The following is an 18,803-nucleotide window of genomic DNA, read 5'->3' as shown; positions in this document are numbered from 1 at the left end:
GCAGACACTTAACCGACTGAGCCACCCAGGCGCCCCAAGAGTTTATTTTAAGTAATCTCTACACCTAATGTGACGTTCGAACTTACAACCCCAAGATCAAGAGTTACACACTTTTACCGACTGAACCAGTCAGGTGCTCCTATTTTCTTGATTCCTTGAAAAGTGTGAGTGCTTGGAAGATATTCAGTGAATATTTTGGGGCTGGCTTCAGTGGAAGTTGAGCTCCTCCTCTACTTTATTTTTTAAATTTTTCTTTAAAGATTTTATTTATTTGTCAGAGAGAGCACAGCAGGGAGAAGCAGACTCCCCGCTGAGCAGGGAGCCCAATGGGGGACTCGATCCCAGGACCCTGGGATCATGACCTGAGCCAAAGGCAGATGCTTAACCAACTGAGCCACTCAGGCATCCCGATTTCCCTACTTTAATTCATCTTAGTTCCTTGTAGCACCTGGTGGCAGTGGCAGTGGGTTGTCCCTAAGAAGGTGAGAGCTTCCAGATTCTGCACAGTCTACAAAGGATAGTTGGAAATTTTCTTTTGGAGAAACTGGAGTTTGGGCTATAGCTATCCTAGTACTGTCCTGTGTTTCTCACTACCCCTTACTTCCCACCCCTAGGTCTGACCATTGCACTTACATATAGACTCAAAGGCCAAAAGGACTAGTAAATCTGTGGGAGAATTAGCATTAGAGAACTAGTCTCTGGGACTATCAACATCTGATTGATTCAGTACCTCGGTGTGCCATACTTCACTTAGACCTTGAGCTTTGAATACATAGTTGTGTATGCAGATACAGTTTTTCCACGTGGTCTTTTAGCCAGACCACCTAGTTCATAGATTCAGCTTTGTTTCCTAGAGTGATCACTGCTCAGCCCAGTCCTGTGAGGATCGGCCAGAATAGGAGTAGCCTTATTATGGCCCCATTGTGGACTGACCCAGTTGTCCCATAGAAGAGCCTCTCCCATTGTCTTTGTGACTAGCATTTCTGACAGGCTGGCAGATAATACCCTGAGAGCTTCATGCTGTCGTACCTGTTTGATATACTGTTTTCTTGTTTGCAGTATTTCCTGGTCATGAAGCTAGGGGAGAAATTCCAGAAGTTTGAAAAGCTATTACCAAACCTAATCCTAAAGTAGTTTTGTGTATATTCTCATTTATCTTCATTATAACTCTGTGGTATGAGACAGGGTAAGGGTAGGAAAATCAAGATACAGTTAAATGACACCCAAGTTTGTACATTTATTAAATAACAAGGCCGGAAATCAGATTGTCTAGCCTTGTAGCTCCTTTCACCAGTACCACACTGTTTCTAGCATGCCTTTTGGTGATCCATCTAGCACAGCTGCCTTCTCTCAGCCTACCTATTCCTTTCTAATACAAACCCTTGATGAACCCTTGTCCATTTACATAATGTTGAACTTTTTAAAAAGATTTTTAAATGTAATTTTTATTTATTTCTTTTTTTAAGATTTTATTTATTTATTTGACAGAGAGAGCGAGAGCAGGAACGCAAGCAGGGGGAGTGGGAGAGGGAGAAGCAGGCTTCCTGCCAAGCAAGGAGCCTGATGCGGGGCTCGATCCCAGAACCCTGGGATCATGACCTGAGCCAAAGGCAGACGCTTAACTGAGCCACCCAGGCACCCCTATTTTATTTTATTTTTAAAGATTTTATTTATTAGAGAGTATGAGCAGGGGGAGGGGCAGAGGGAGAGGGAGAGTAGCCGACTCCCCACTGAACCTGGAGCCCAACGCCAGGCCCAATCTCACAACCCGAGATCATGACCTGAGCTGAAATCAAGAGTCAGATGCTTAACTGAGCCACCCAGGCACCCCCGTAATGTTGAACTTTTTAAAAACATTTTCAAGCCCTACACCATACTTAAATGACATTTATCTCAGCTCATCATATTTCCCTCAACTCGGTATCATCAGTGTAGCTGCCGCCACCGCTGGTGACTCCCTTCCACACAAACACATGCACGTGGGGCACTTCTAAAACAAGGAGGATTAACTCAAGTGGTTGTTTTTGCTTTTCCTTTGAAGTGGCAAACAGCCTTCAAATGATTGCCTAACCACTTGCCAGTCCCTACATTTTTCTACTTCTGTTCCTATTAGTGTTGTTGTCACCTAATATTTGTATTCCCCATTCCTGGCAAGAACTGGATCACACCTCATTTGAGGGATTGACTCAGGCAATGGGTAGGGTAGTAGAAGGAACATTGACACTCCTACCAGAAAATAACAAGGGAGTCCCCTTGTGGCTAGTAGGCTGTTAAGTAAGGTATATGTAATGGAGAGAGCATTGGCTTTTAAGAAATACCTGGGTTAGACCCATTTAATTAGCTGGGTCCTTCTGCAAGTTATGCCTTGGTCTCCCTACCACTAAAATGGGGGTTTTATATGAGTTTAGCCTTAAAAGCTAAGCAGATTATTACTAAATTATTACCATTCAAATTTGAATTTTCCCTGGGAATATCCCCTCATAGAGGTTAGACATACTTTGGGATATTTCAAAGATCTTTCAAAAGGGTATCTTGGCTTTTACTCTGGATTTAGATAAAACCTTTTGACCATGGCTAGAGACTTTAGAAAGCATTCTGGGCTGAACTCAGAAGACTACTTCATACCTAGCAGTGAGGACACAGATCTGTGATTTTCTTGGCAGGGGCATCATGATTCTTGCTGGCGTTGGGGCCTGACAGAGAACTAAGAAACTTGACATAGGAAAGGAAGTTGTTGTATTCTGCAGCAGTTTGTTGGTTTAATAGACTGGTTTAATCATAAAAACCATTAACTTTGAAGGCATCGCAGTTAAAGATAGATTCATTAAGAAAGGACTTATGTGGATCACTGGTTTGTCTTTATTCTCATGTGTTAGGTATTATATATAATGCCTAAAAAGAATAGGTATCCATTTACGAAAGAATGAAGTTGGACACTCACCCCCTCCCCCACCTTATACAAAATTAACTCAGTGGATCAAAGAGAAATGTAAAGGGCTAAAACTATAAAACTCTTTTAAGAAAACAGGAGTAGGGGCGCCTGGGTGGCTCAGTCGTTAAGCGTCTGCCTTCCGTTCAGGTTGTGATCCCAGGGTCCTGGGGTTGAGCCCTGCATCAGGCTCCCTGCTCCGCAGGAAGTCTACTTCTCCCTCTCGCACTTCCCCGCCAGTGTTCCCTCTCTTGCTATATCTCTCTGTGTCAAATAAATAAATAAAATCTTTAAAAAAACAACAACAACAAAGGGGCACCTGGGTGGCTCAGTTGTTAAGCGTCTGCCTTCGGCTCAGGTCATGATCTCCAGGTCCTGGGATCGAGCCCCACATCAGGCTCCCTGCTCAGTGGGGAGTCTGCTTCTCCCTCTCCCTCCACCTCTCCCCACTGCTCCTACTCTCTCTCTCTCTCTCTATCTCTCTGTCTCAAATGAATAAATAAAAAATTCTTTAAAAAAAACAGTAGATCTTCATGACCTTGGGTTAGACAGTTTCTTAGATACAACATCAGCACAAGCAACCAAAAAGGAAAAAGATCTTCTCCCTCTCCCACTCCCCTTACTTGTGTTCCCTCTCTCGCTGGATCTTTCTCTGTCAAAATAAAATAAAATAAAATCTTTAAAAAAAGAATTATACCTAAAGAAAAAAAAAAAAAGAAAAAGATAAAATGGACTTAGTCAAAATTTAAAACTTTTGTCCTTCAAAAGGCACCATCACAGGGACGCCTGGGTGGCTCAGTTGGTTGGGCGTCTAACTCTTGATTTCAGCTCAGGTCATGATCGTGGGGGCTTGGGAGCGGGCTCCGCTCTCAGTGAGGATTCCTCTCAAATCTTTTATTTAAAAAAAAAAAAAAAAGCACCATCATGGATAATGAAAATTATGTAAGTGTTCACTCGTTGCTTTGTTTTGGCTGCCAGGCAGCTAACATGTCAAAAGGCACCTCAGTTGTTTTTGTTTTTGTTCTTGTTTTTGTTTTTTTCAGATTTATTTATTTGAGAGAGCACACATCCGGGAACAAGCACGAGTTGGGGGGAGAGGCAGAGGGAGAAGTAGACTCCCCCCTGAGCAGGGAACCTGGTAAGGGGCTCAATTCCAGGACCCTGAGATCATGACTTGAGCTAAAGGCAGATGCTTAATCAGCTAAGCCACCCAATTGCCACAAAATGCAACTCAGTTTTAATAATTGATTCTTATCCTGCTGTCTATCTATCTATATTTTTCCCTGTTTTGTTTTGTTTTTAAGGTTTTATTTATTTGAGATTGAGAGAGCATAAGTGGAAGGGGGTGAGGAGTAGAGGGAGAGGGACAAGCAGACTCCACGCTGAGCATGGAGCTCAATGTGGGGCTCGATCTCACAACCCTAAGATTATGACCTGGGCCAGAATCAAGAATCATATGCTTAACCATCTGAGCCACCTAGGTGGCCCTCATCTTTCCCTGTCTTCTGTACAAATTGGTATATTCCTATACCAGATTTTTGGTTTTATATTTTTATTTTGTTGAATGTGTTGTTAACCACTTTGGATCCTTTGGGAGACTGAAGTTTAAGATGTTAGATGGAACATTTGAGAGCATGTGTGTGGTGTGCACTGTGCCATGGGTTCTTGCTTTCAAAGATTTAATGGTTTAGATGTGAGAGGTGATGAGTTCTAAACTAAAACAGTATCATTGCAGGTTGTCAGTAGGAACCAATTTGGGTAACGAGTCAAAGATAAAGTGGACACTAGTTAAAGTGACAAGGGCAGATAGATTTTAATCAATAATGTTACTATTATAACAGGGAAACGTGTGCACTGAATTCAATGTCGATTTCTACATGGTTAACTGGGCATTTTAAAGGGAGGATGGACGAATAGAGGGGCCAGAGAAAGGGGGCCCAGAAGAGTAAGGGAAGTGAAAAGTTACAAAATGTGAGAAAGGGGGATTAGTTCATCTGAAACCCATCTGGGTTTGCTAACTGGTGCTTATTGACCTTAGGCCACAGAGCCTCGGAGATGGGGCCCTATTTTCAGGTATTGGTGGAACAAACAGTAAATTCTTTTCGCAGCCTTAAGATTTTCTCAAGCGGGTACTTTAAGGGGGGACTGGGGTCATACTAGTGACCCATTAGAAACTATGTTAGTGTTTTGTTCAATGATTTATAGGCCATGGTTGAGGCCTAGTTGAGAAAAGGCTCAGAGGAAGCTGGATAGACTGGTTACGGAGAGACTGGCACAGGTAAAAATCAGTTTATCAATAGTTGAAATTTGGGGAGGAGGAAGGTAATGAATGGTAATGGCATTAACCGAATGAGGGAAGATAGAAAAAATTGGTTTAAAGAGAAAGGGAGGTAGAGATACAGCCAGTAGGCATTTGGAAATACACTTTCAGGAGGCAGTAACAGTAGGGATTTGATACTTGGCATAAAAGTGGAGGCTTGAGGAGGGGGCTGCTCCTGCTGAGAAGAGGACCGAAGGTAGAACTTTGATCCACACTGACAGAGTTGGGCACTGAAGAGAACACAGTATGAAACCTGAGGAGTTGTAGGAAAGGTAGAAGTGGGAGAAGGTGGTGCTGTCAGAATCATGGGTGGAGTTTTAAGAAGACAAAGGTGACCATCAGTGACAAATTAGAAAGTCAGAATCAAGGCTGTCAAGGTCACTAGATTTAGCAGTCCAAAATGTATTCTGAAGCACTTGTGTCCTGCTTTACGACTTGTTTTTATTCAGTTTTCATATCAATTCTGGAGGAAACCTATGGTTTCTGGGTTTCTAGGAAGAAACCCTTCTAAAATCTGCCTTTGGAAGTTGTGCTCCACTCCAGGCACAGGAAGATTTCTTTGCTGTACCCTTCCTCACTTACCGGCAAACACGTATTACGCAGCTGTTACAGCTAGGCCTTGTGTCTGAGGCAGTGTAGGTGTTCAGTAAATATTGAAGAAGTACTGGAGATAAAACAAAGGTCTCTGCCTTTGCGGAACTTAAAACGTCCTACAGAAGAGAATAGGCACAGACTGTAAAATCGTGTAACGAAGGAAATAAAACAGGTGTTCTGACAAAAATAGAGTAGCTGACTGTGGGTTAGGGTAATGAGGAAAGGACCTAGCAATTCTAAGAGCTAGGGAAGAGCATTGCGGGCAGAGAGAAAACAGGAAGTGTGAAGACTGCAACCGGAAACAGCCTCCAAATACTGATAGGGCCATTGTGACAGGAGCATATGATGAATGAAGGTACGGAGTTGAATGAGATGAGATGAATATATAGGCAGGACCTTGAATTGGAAAAAGGATTTTATTCTACATGGGAGCAGTGGCATCTCTGGTTTTATTGTGGTGATGAATGGGGGTGTGGGGGAAGAAAGGAAGAGGTAGGGGTTGCTTTAGTAGTCAGGTGAGAGATAGTAGTGACTTGGATGGTGTGGGGGTCAGGATTGAAAGACATGTAAATACCTTCAAGATATATTTGGAGATAAAACTGAGACAGGTTTTGGCAATATTAGATTAGATGAAAGTGGAGAGAGAAGGAATCAGGGATGGTTTTTACTTGGGTTTTGGGTTGAGTAACTTGTAAATGTTGTTGCTGTTGCTTTTTGGGTGAGGGGAATTAGAGTAGTTTTGGATATCCAAGGAAAGATTTTGATAGGTAGTTGAATATATGGGTCTGGAGCTCAAGGGAAAAGGCTGAGCTTGGGACATAAATTTCTAAGTTATCACCGGAATGGATGAAATCAGCTAGTAAGAGAGTGAAGATAGAAACCAGTACGTAGATATAGGGAGGAGGAGCCATTAAGAGGACAGAGAAAACTGGATGAGTTGGGAGTGGTGCCAAGACAACAGTGTTTCCGAGAGAGAAGGGATTAGTAATCCTACTGAGGGCTTAGAAGAGGACAGAAATTTCTATCCATTAGATATGGCAACAGGGAGGTTGTGACCTTGATAAAAGCAGTTTTCTGTGGAACAGAAGGAATAGAAGTCAATTTGAAGAGTTAGAAGAGTGAACAGAGCACACAGATTGAACAATAATGGTTAATGCCTATTTTTAAAACTTGGTCATTTTATCATAAAATATGTAATATTCAAGAAACATGTCACAACAAAATTAAAGTGAATGGAGACTTAGGGTATGTAGATGACTGTCAAGAGAGATCAGGTTGCCATCTTACCAAATTTATTATCATTTGGGCAGCCCACCATTACATGCCTCCTGATGTGATAAGCATGAAACAGAGCATCCCCTTAATGTATTATTGCCAAAAACATATTGTGAACCCAGGGCGCATGGGTGGCTCAGTCAGGACACCCTCTGCCTTTGGCTCAGGTCATGATCCCAGAGTCCTGGGATTGAGCCCCTGGTCAGGCTCCCTGCTTAGCAGGGAGCCTGCTTCTCCCTCTCGGTCTGCCCCTCCCCCCCAACATGCTTGCTTGCACAGATCTCTTTTTCTCAGATAAATAAAAACTTTTTTGAAAAAAAAATATTGTGAACCTGAATCTACTCTAGCCTTAAGACCTAACTTCGGTTTTACAGGAAATACAAGAGATGGGCATATAAATTAATGACAAAAAATGAGAATGCAGGGCATTCATTTAAGACAGCTGACCTAGGGGCGCCTGGGTGGCTCAGTTGGTTAAGCGACTGTCTTCGGCTCAGGTCATGATCCTGGAGTCCCGGGATCGAGTCCCATATCGGGCTCCCTGCTCGGCAGGGAGTCTGCTTCTCCCTCTGACCCTCCTCCCTCTCATGCTCTCTGTCTCTCATTCTCTCTCTTGCAAATAAATAAAATCTTTAAAAAAAAAAAAAAAAGACAGCTGACCTAATCTCTTCAGAAAGTCAGTATCACAAGTAAATAAAGGGATCGGGGGAGAGAAGGATAGGGATTTTATAGATTAAAAATGACCAGATGTTAGAATAATCATATTGTTATTTTAAAAAAGTTTTTATTGTTTGAGGCTACATACTGAAATATATATAGATGAGGTGTCAGGAATTTGCTTAAGTGATTCAGGATCTGGGAGTAGATAGAAACAGGTTAATGGCTACTGGTTGATTATTGAATCTGAGTGATTGCATTGAGATTATTCTGTCTACTTTTGTATATATTTGAAATTTTCCATAATAAAATGTTAAAAGACTAATACAGTGGGTGAACCTTGACTGGGTTCTGGCTTGGGTTGGGGGGAAAAAAAACCCCAACTTGCTATAACAACCATTTTGAAATAAGTAAGAAAATTTGAGTATGGACTAGATAATAGATGTTTCGTTAATTTTCTTAGGTTTGAAATTGTGGTTATGTAAGAAGGTCCTAATTAGGCACATACTAAAGTAATAAGGGTCTAGTGCAAGTTGTGACATTTACAACTTTGAAATGTCCAGTTAAAATATATATACATGTATGTTAAAAATATCCGTACATCTGATGGAGTAAAACAAATATGGCGTTGTTAAAACTTGTTGAATCTTGGGGCACCTGGGTGGCTCAGTTGGTTAAGTGTCTGACTCTTGATCTCAGTCCAGGTCTTCATCTCAGGGTCATGAGTTAAGCCCCATGTTTTTTTGTTTTTTGTTTTAATTGTTGAATCTGAAAAGAGAGTTTATAGATGTTTCTTATGCTCTTTCAGTTTTTTAGTGTTTAAGTAATTCATGGGGCACCTGGGTGGTTCAGTCAGTTAAGCGTCTGACTCTGGATTTCACTCAGGTCATGAGATTGAGCCCTGCATCAGGCTCTGCGCAGAGCCTGGAGTCTGCTTAAGATAATTTCTCTCTCCCTCTCTCCTTCTCCCCCTCTCCCCTGCTTGCATGTGCTCTCTTGTTATCTCTAAAAATAAAATAAATTCTTAATAAATAAATAATTCTTAATAAAAGGGGGACAGAAAGTTTTTTTGCTCTTTATGAGAACAGAGAAATGGGGCAGTAGCTTGGGTAGGGAGGTGAATGAAAAAATACACTCACAAGTGACTGATTCTTAGGATAAAGAACGGCAGGTGGTAGGGGCACCTGGCTGGCTCAGTCAGTGGAGCATGTGACTCTTGATCTCAAGGTTGTGAGTTTGAGCCCCATGTTGGGGGTAGAGATTACTTAAAAATGAATCTTAAAAAAAAAGAATTTCAGGTGGTGAGATTACTGGAACTATTCCTATGGTGCCGATTTTAACTAGCAAAGTTGTAAATCAGTAATACCAAAACTTTGCCATAAACTTCGTAATTATCTACTAGATAGACCAGCAAGAAGACAGGTAAAATTTAAGCCAGCCTATGATAAGAAACTGAGCCAGGTAAGTTTCGGAAGAGCATCTTTGAAAATGTCCAAATTTACCTCTGTCATTTGTGTTGTGTGTTGTCTTCCCACCCTTCCAATCGCATCATGGCTGACTTTATCTGTTTTGGAAGAATTTTGATTTAGTTAATTCTGGTTGTATAGGTGTTCACACAGCGTCAGAGATACTTTAAGTTTATGGCTGGTTGGATTTGTGGTCTAAGGAGAGAAGTCACTGCAAAGAAAAACCTATTACTATGAAAATGAGTTCCTAAAAATCAGATATAGTGGATAGAAGGTGGAACTCTTAGGCAGACATCTTGGCAAAGTTTTCACTTGCTCCCTGTTCATATGCACTAATTAGAGAATTGATTGCCAGTAATTCTCAAGTTAAAATGACTGAGTACATAGATCAATATAGACAGAACCTAGTCCAAGGGCAGGAGCCAAATTGAATAGAATTGTGTGTTGGGGGGATGGAAAGAAGTAATTCTCAGAGGTTGGATGTGAAAGTGGAGGCCTTTAGAATTAGAGATCTAGATCCCAGTCCCCGCTTCACAATTTAATAGCTGAATGATCTTGTGTAAGTCATAACACTTCTGAACCTGGTTCTTTAGCTCTTAATTGCTATTTAGCTACTGTCCCAGGGCTTAAAACAGCTGATTTCACCATAGCCCCTGTCAAATCTTGTTCGGCTGGCACAGTGTTGTAAAAACTGAGTGTGAGTGCAATCCCTGATGTAATATTACGACTGTCCTGTTAAAAATCATTCACCTCTTTACCCCTTTTAAGGCATTTGAGTTTGTGTTTAACTGAAATTCTGGGATATGACCAGATTTGTTTCTTTATCGGAGATGGAATAGCTTCCAACCCAGAATTCCGATGGATTTGCTGTTACCAATAGCTTTCCTTTTCAGGAAATGAGAAGAACCTGGAGTTTGGGACCAAATAGGTCAGGGTTGATATTAGCTTCCTGACTTGTTCACTTACCCTCTGAGTCTTCTTTCTTGTTTGTTAAATGGATTCTTGGGATTGTTGTGAAGATTAGAGATATCAACGAAGAGGTTGGCACTATCGACAAGAAGGTTGGCTCATTATCAAATGTTACTAGCCTGCTAAGGCTTATGGACTCTATCCTGGTACCTACCCTCTTACCCTTTTCAATTAACAGGCATATGGCCATAGTGTTTTAACCCAGGAATCTTAGGTTGATACATATTTGCTAGAGAATTCCTCCTGAAAGGTATGAGAAGCCAACTGAAAAAAGCCATTCAACCTGTGAGGAATCAGGTTTCTTACTTTCTTGAAGGAAGAGGCCTTAAATTGGGGAGTAACCATTTTATCTCTTTTATCTCTCTTCCCAGTGCCATTAAGAAACCTTTAATGCATCATTATGAGTTGTAAAGCTTCTAACTGTAGCATATGCCATATAGTCAGTCTGTGTGATTTAAAGCCTTAGCTCATTCCCGGGCAGCTATAATAACATTTCTTTAGAACCTCCCTCTGCCGAGGAGCGCCCACTCAACACCAGAACAAGGGAAATCATTTGAAAAGACTGACTCTTCATAGTGTTCCAGGTCCCATCTCCTTTGAAGATTGTCAGGTCATTGCCTAGAAAATAAAGCTAGTTCCCTTATCTCCTAAATATAGCTCCTCTGGGTTCTCCCAGGCAGATGCCTTCAATCAGGTGATTGCTTGGTAGCTTTTTGAAGTACAGACCATGAACATAAAGCTTTGATTTGGAAAGCCCTAGAGCCAGCAGGTGTACAGGATCTGAGCTTGAAGGTGTAGTAAGTAGTATCATTCCGATCCCACACACAGGACAGCTGGCTGTGCGTAGTACGCTTTTTTCTGAGAACATGTGCAAAATTTTTAAGTTTTATGGATCTCAAAATTTTAAACATCAGTGATTGAAAGGAGTACTGCAGTAATCTTACTACTACTCACTCAGTGTGTGACTTGAGACTCAGGTACTTTATCTGTCAGTTAGGGCTTATAGTAATTTACTAGGGCTGCCACAACAAAGTACCACAGCCTGTCTGGCTTAAACAACAGGAATTTATTTTCTCACAGTTCTGGAGGCTAGAATTCCAAGATCAGGATATCAGCAGGGTTGGCTTTTTCTGAGCCCTTTCTCTCTTCGGTTTATCAATGGCTGTCTTCATGTTTACATGGTATTCTCCCTCTGTGTGCATCTGTATCTTAATCTTCTTTTTATAAGGACACGAGTCATATTGGATTAGGGCCTTAACCCAGTGTCCTCACCTCTTTAAAGACGCTGTCTCCATATAGTCACATTTGGAGAGACTGGGGGCCAGGCCTTCAACATAGGAGTTGGAGGCAGGGCAGAATTCAGGCCATAACAGGGTCCTTGCCTATTTTGTACTATTATTACTGGTTCCTTGGTTCTAAAAGTTTATAGAGAGTGCATGGTAACATTTGACATTTATTTCCTAGAAATGGGAGGTATAACTTCAGGGAACTATTCACTTTGAGAAATTTCCTTGCCTAAGAAAACCCAAAGGCTGTCTAAGACAGATGCTAGAAAAGCTATTTTTATCGTGGATTTCTTTTTTTTTTTTTTAAGATTTTTAAAAATTTATTAGAGAACGAGTGGGGGGAGGGGCAGAGGGAGAAGCAGACTCCCTGCAGAGCAGGGAGCCTGACACAGGGCTTGATCCCAGGACCCCAGGGTCATGACCTGAGCCAAAGGCAAATGCTTAACCAACTGAGCCACCCAGGCACCTCGTATCCTGGATTTCTTGATCCAGCCCCAGCAAGTAGAGGAGTGCATGATGAAAAAAGCCCCTTTGCCTTCTGGTCCCTAAATGAGAGTCCAGCATTCCTTTGGTTGCTGATTCCAGATGTGCTTCTGCAGTTGTTCCTTCTTCCAATCTAACCTCCCCTGCCTTGCTTCTCCAGTGAAGTCATAAGCAAATATTTGTGATAGTTTCTTGTCACCGTGGTGACTAAAGAAGCACAGCCTGGTTCTCTTTCCAGCTTTGCTGTCAGCTCTGCTCAAAGGAGGGGACAGCCCTCTAGGAGAGCCCAGACTCAGAGTCATGAAAAACCATGTGTCAGGTAATGGGGGACAGCAATCCATAGTGCTGCCTTTAGGAATTTGTCCTGTGCCTTTTAGTCTCCAGGCACAGGAGTAATCAGGAACTCCCCAAGGAAGGCCACTGCAGTCCCCTAGAATTTTTTTTAATAAAAATTCACTTAGGGACGCCTGGGTGGCTCAGTCAGTTAGGGTCTGCCTTTGGCTCAGGTCATGATCCCAGGGTCCTGGGATGGAGCCCCGTGTCGGGCTCCTTGCTCAGCAGGAAGCCTGCTTCTCCCTCTGCCTGCTGCTCCCCCTGCTTGTGCTCTCTCTCTCTGACAAATAAAATCTTTTTTTTTTTTTTTAAATAATAAATTCATTTGGGCTTCACCAAGTGGATGTGGAGACATGCACTTTCTAAGACCCACTACTGCAATTGGGTTCACCAAGCTACTTTCCAGAATGACCGAGGCACCTTCTCTGAAGTTTCATTTCCTCAATTTCTCTAGCTCCGGAATTCAGCTTTTTTCAACTTCCATTTTCATTTCTCTTTCACTCAGATTCTCTTAGTAGACTCTACTCTGCTCCCCTCCCATTTATATATGGGTGTTTCACCCCCAACATGATTTGGGGTTGAAGAACCAGCCCAAATCTTATCTTGGGAGATTTCTTTTTTTTTTTTAATTTATTTTTCTTGATGTAGTGTTCCATGATTCATTGTTTGCATATAACACCCAGTGTTCCATTCAATACATGCCCTCTTTAATACCCATCACCAGGCTAACCCATCCCCCACCTCCCTCCCCTCTAGAAACCTCAGTCGTTTCTCAGAGTCTATAGTCTCTCATGGTTCGTCTCCCCCTCCGATTCCCCCCACTTCATTTTTCCCTTCCTACTATCTTCTTCTTCTTCTTTTTTTTTTTTTAACATACAATGTATTATTTGTTTCAGAGGTACAGGTCTTTGACAGAGAGAGCACAAGTAGGCAGAGCAGCAGGCAGAGGGAGAGGGAGAGAAGCAGGCTCCCCGCTGAGCAGAGAGCCGGATGTGAGACTGGATGCCAGGACCCTGGGATCATGATTTGAGCTGAAGGCAACTGCTTAACCGACTGAGCCACCCAGGTGCCCCGGGAGATTTCTTTTAAAACTCATTACAGGGGCGCCTGGGATCCAGCCCCACATCCGGCTCTCTGCTGAGCAGGGAGCTTGCTTCTCCCTCTCCCTCTCCCTCTGCCACTACCCCCTGCTTGTGCGCACTCTCTCTCTCTCTCTGTCAAATAAATAAATAAAATCTTAAAAAAAAATAAACTCTCACTACAATCACCCCAACCACTTCAGAAGAGAGCAATCTTAGAATTACTTGTTCGTTCTGTGTGCCTGTAAAACTTATTTTTCACCCCTTTAGCAATACCTTTAGTAACTGTTTCCAATTAGAAATTGAGGAGAATGGGGGGCACCTGGGTCGCTTAGTTGGTTAAGTTTCTGACTTTGATCTCAGCCAGGTCTTGATCTCAGGGTCATGAGTGCAAGCCCCACATTGGGCTCCTCCCTGTGCATGGAGCCTACTTTTAAAAAAGAAAGAAAGGAAAGAAAAAAAAAAAAAGAAATTTAGAGAATGGGAAATGCCTCTAGAGGGAGACTAAGTAAGGCTTCCTCTACTTGTGCATTAACATAGGTACGCTCGTGCTCGCTCGCTCTCTTTCAAATAAAATCTTTTAAATAAATAGAGTGGGACGCTTAACCCACTGAACCACCCAGGTGCCCCAATCAGCGTCACTCCTATCAGTTTTTTAAATACTGAGATTGTTTTTAAAATGTAAATATGGGGTGGAAGGTATGATAAGGTCCCTCTGGCCACAGGAAGAGACAGGAATGAGGTGCAGAAGGAAGAAGTTTATTATGCTCACAGGTCAGAGAGGGAGCCACTGCATGCTTGTAGGGTCCCAGCAGAAAGCACCAGGTAGTCAGGAGGCAGAAGGAGCAGGGGCAAGCTGATTTAGGCCAGAGCCTTTATTGAGATTTTTGAGGTAAAGTGAAGGCAGGGCATAGTAAACAGTTTAGGACTGGCTAGTTTTTGGTTGTTTTTTGTTTTATTTTGTTTTAAGATTTTACTTATTTATTTGACAGAGCAAGAGAGCACAAAGGGGGGGAGCGGCAGGCAGAGGGAGAGGGAAAGGGAGAAGCAAACTCCCCACTGAGCAGGGAGCCCAACATGGGGCTCCATCCCAGGACCCTGGGATCATAACCTGAGCCAAAGGCAGACATTTAACCAACTGAGCCACCCAGGTGCCCCCCTCTGTATTATTCTAAGCATTTTATGGTCTTCGCTTGTATTTAGGTTGCTGATCCATTTTGAGTTTATTTTTGTATATGGTATGAGCTAGGTGTCCAAAACAGTTCCTTCGTATCTGGAAATCTAGTTGTCCCTGCACTATTTTTTGAAGAGACTATTCATACTCCATTGAATGAACTTGATACCCTTATTAAAATTATTTGGCTGACCATAGAGGTGTGAATTTTTTTTTTACACTCTGAAATTTATTCCATTGATCTGTAAACACCCTATGCCAGTACCACGCTATTCTGATTATTGTAGCTTTGTAGTAAGTTATAAAATCAGGAAGTGTAAGTCCTCCAACTTTATCATCCAAGAGTATGTTGTTAGTTTCCACATATTTGTGAATTTCTGGCTTCATTCCATATGGTCATAGAAGATACTTTGTCTGATTTCAGTCTTTTAGAATTCATTGAGACTCTTTGTGGCCTACAAGGTCTATCCTGGAGAATGTTCCATGTATACCTGAGAAGATATATTCTGTTGAGTGTTCTATAGATCTTTTTAGGTCTAGCTGATTCATAATGTTGTTGAAGTCCTCTGTTTCCTTATTAATCTTCTATTAAGTGTTCATTTTTTTTTTTAAAGATTGATTTATTTGAAAGAGAGAGCACGCACAAGCCAGGGGAGGGGCAGAGGAAGAGGGAGAGAGAGAATCTGAAGCAGATGCTGTGCTGAGCTTGATACCATGACCTGAGCCAAAACCAAGAGTCAGCCTCTTAGCCAACTGAGCTGCCCATGCACCCTGGTGCATTTATGTTTTATAATTGCCATATCTTCTTGATGAATTGACCCTTTTATCAGTATATAATGTCTTTCTTTATCTCTTGTAACAATTTTTGACGTGAAGTTTTTGTCTGATATTAGTGTAGCTATCCCAGTTCTTTTTTGGTTACCAAATAGATGAAATACCTTTTTCCATCCATTTACTTCAAACTTGTCCGTGTCTTTGGATATGCAGTAAGTCTTTGCAGACTGTATAGTGGTTGGAGAGCTTAGTCCATTTACATATAATATATTACTGATAAGGAAGGATTTCTGGCATTTTACTCATTGTTTCCTTTGTCTTACACATTTTTTGTCCCTCTCTTCCTCCATTACTGCCTTTTGAGTTAAGTTGATTTTTGGTAGTGAATTGTTTTGATTCCCTTCTCATTTCCTTTTGTGTATATTTTTAATTTCTATTTTGTGTATGTATTTTTAGGTATTGTGGTTACCATAGGGATTACATTTAACATTCTAAATTCATAGCAATCTAGGTTGAATTGGTACCAACTTAACTTAAAAAAGTCTTTTTCTATACAGTTCCAGTTCCCTTTATGTTGTTGCCGTCACAAATTACATCTTTACACGTTGCATGCCTGGTAACAGATTTATAATTATTTTATATGTTTGTCCTTTAAATCATCTAGGAAGTAAAACGTGGAGTTACAAACCAAAAATATAATCATACTGATTTTTGTATTTACCCATATAGTTACCTTTACTGGCTTCAAGTTACTGTGGAGTGTCCTTTCATTTCCTTTCGTTTTCAGTTTGAAGGTCACCCTTTAGTATTTCTTGTTTAGCAGGTCTAGTGGTAACAGACTTCCTCAGCTTTTGTTTATCAGAAATGTCTTAATTTCTCCCTTGTTTTTTTTATTTAATTTTTTAAAAAGATTTTATTTATTTATTTGTCAGAGAGCGAAAGAGAGCACAAGCAGGGGGAGCAGCAGGCAGAGGGAGAAGCAGGCTTCCGGCTGAGCAAGGAGCCCGATGCGGGACTCAATCCCAGGACTGGGATCATGACCTGAGCTGAAGATAGATGCCCAACCAACTGAGCCACCCAAGCGCCCCTTCTCCCTTGTTTTTGAAGCATAATTCTGTCAGATATAGAATTCGTTTGACAGGTTTTTTTTTCTCTTGGGTCTTTAAATTTGTCATCCCAGTACCTTCTGGCCTTCATGGTTTCTAATGAGAAATTGGCTTGTTATGTGATGAGTCGCTTCTCCCTCACTGTTTTCAAGATTCTCTTTGTGTCTTTGGCTCTCAGCAGTTTGATTGTGTGTCTAGATATGGAGTTTATCCTCCTTGGGATTCAGTGAACATCTTTATGTGTAGATGCATGACTTACATTGAATTTGGGAGGTTTTCTGCCATTATTTCTTAAATTCTTTCTGTCCCTTTTTCTATTTCTTTGACTCCCATAATGATTGTTGGAATCTGATGGGTCTTCTAGGCTGTGTTACTTTTCATTTTTCGTCCTTTCTGCTCCTCAGATTTCATAATTTCAGTGTTCCTGTCTTGAAGTTTGCTACTTCTATCATCTGCTCACATCTGCCATTGAACCCCTCTAGTGGATTTTTCATTTCAGTTATTGTACCTTTCAACTCCAGAACTTTTTTTTTAAGTTTATCTATTTATTTATTTAAGTAATCTCTACCTCCAACGTGGGGCTGAAATTCACAACCCCAAGATCAAGAGTCGCATGCTCCTCCCAACTGAGCCAGCCAGGCACCCCTCAACTCCAGAACTTCTGTTTTTCTTCTTCTGTTTGGTCCTTTTTCAGTTTGTTGATACTCATTTTGTTCATGCATTGTTTTCCTGATTTCCTTTAGTTTGTTTGTTTATTTATATTTAGCTCTTTGAGTGTATTTAAACATTGTTTGAAAGTCTTTGCCTAGTATGTCAAGTATCTGGGTTTTATCAGGGATAGTTTCTTTCTTTCTTTTTTTTTAAAGATTTTATATTTTTATTTGGCAGAGAGAGACACAGCGAGAGAGGGAACACAAGCAGGGGGACTGGGAGAGGGAGAAGCAGGCCTCCCGCCGAGCAGGGAGCCCGATGCAGAGCTCAATCCCAGGACCCAGGGATCATGACCTGAGCCGAAGGCAGACGCTTAACGACTGAGCCACCCAGGAGCCCCCTCAGGGATAGTTTCTGTCCATTTATTTTGTCCTTTCGAATGGGCCATACTTCCCCTTTTTCTTCATATGCCTTGTGATTTTTTTTTTTAATTAAAAACTGGAAATTTGAATATTATAATATTGTAACTCTGGAAATCAGTTTTTCTTTTTTTTCTTTTTTTTCTTAAGATTTTATTTATTCATTTGAGACACAGAGATACAGAGAGAGAGAGCATGAGCCAGGGGAGAGAGGCAGAAGGAGAGGGAGGAGAAGCAGGCTCCCCGCTGAGCCAGGAGCCCGACGCGGCCTTGATCCCAGGATCCCGGGATCACGACCTGAGCCGAAGGCAGACGCTCAACCATCTGAGGCACCCAGGCACCCTGGAAATCAGTTTTTCTATTTGTCATGTGTTCTTGGCCCATTTGTGTTTTTTTCTTTTATAATTCCATTTTATCTCCATTATTGGCTTAAAGAAATGTTTTAAATGGGAAAAAGTTATTTTATATGTACCTATATGTTTACCATTTCTAGTATCCTTCCTTTTGTGAGGATCTGAGTTACCATCTGATATCGTTTTCCTTCTACTTCAAGTACTGTAGTTTTTGTTTTGTTTTAGAACTGTAGTATTTCTTCAGTGCATGTCTGCTAGAGACAAAGTCTCAGCTTTTGTTTTCTATTTCACTTTCATTTTTGAAAGTATTTTCATTGAGTATAGAATTCTAGTTTGACAGGTTTCCTTCAGTAAATTCAGGATGGTACTTCATTATCTTCTGACTTCTATAGTTTCCGGCAAGAAGTCACGTCATTCTTATCTTTGGTCTTCTATGTGTAATGAGTCATTCTAGCTGTTTTTCAGATTTTCTTTATCACTGGTTTTCAGGAATTTTGCTATGATGTGCCTTAGTGTGATTTTCTTTGTTTTTTAAAGATTTATTTATTTATTTGAGAGAGTGTGCGCGCATGTGTGTGCAAGGGGCGGGGGGTGGGCAGAGGGAGATGGGGAGAGAATCCAAGCCAACTCCATGTTAAGCACGGAGCCCCATACAGGACTCAATCTCACGAGCCTGAGATCACCACCTGAGCTGAAGCCAAGAGTCGGTCGCTGAACTGACTGCGCCACCCAGCTGCCCCTGATTTTCTTTGTTTTTATCATAATTAAGGTTTATCATGGTTTCTTGGGTATATGGAATCAAATTTGGAAATTTTTCAGTCTTTCTTTCTTCATAAGTTTTTTTCTGTCTCCCTTCCTCCTCCACCCCACTTTTCCTCCTGTGAATCCAGCTACAGGTATATTAGGCCATTTGATAACATTTGCACTGCAGCATC

The 18,803-nt window shown here is 41.4% G+C and overlaps 1 protein-coding gene across 4 annotated transcripts in view; it reads left to right on the top strand.

Annotated features, from left to right (window-relative positions):
* Positions 1–18,803, top strand: part of KPNA6 (karyopherin subunit alpha 6) — a 58,362-nt gene that overhangs the window by 13,007 nt on the left and 26,552 nt on the right. Inside the window, exon 2 of one of the 4 annotated variants that reach the window (XM_064589554.1) lies at positions 3,973–4,067. The exons of the other annotated variants lie outside the window; for them this stretch is intronic. Coding sequence (XP_064445624.1) covers positions 3,973–4,067 — 95 coding nt within the window. The remainder of the gene's footprint in view (positions 1–3,972; positions 4,068–18,803) is intronic. 4 annotated transcript variants of the gene reach the window in all.

Source organism: Mirounga angustirostris, unplaced genomic scaffold (assembly GCF_029215605.1).
Source record: "Mirounga angustirostris isolate CCGP_5_RB_7025 unplaced genomic scaffold, mMirAng1.0.hap1 SCAF_4, whole genome shotgun sequence".
In the NCBI taxonomy this organism is placed as follows: domain Eukaryota; kingdom Metazoa; phylum Chordata; class Mammalia; order Carnivora; family Phocidae; genus Mirounga; species Mirounga angustirostris.
This window is presented reverse-complemented; position numbering and strand designations above follow the sequence as displayed.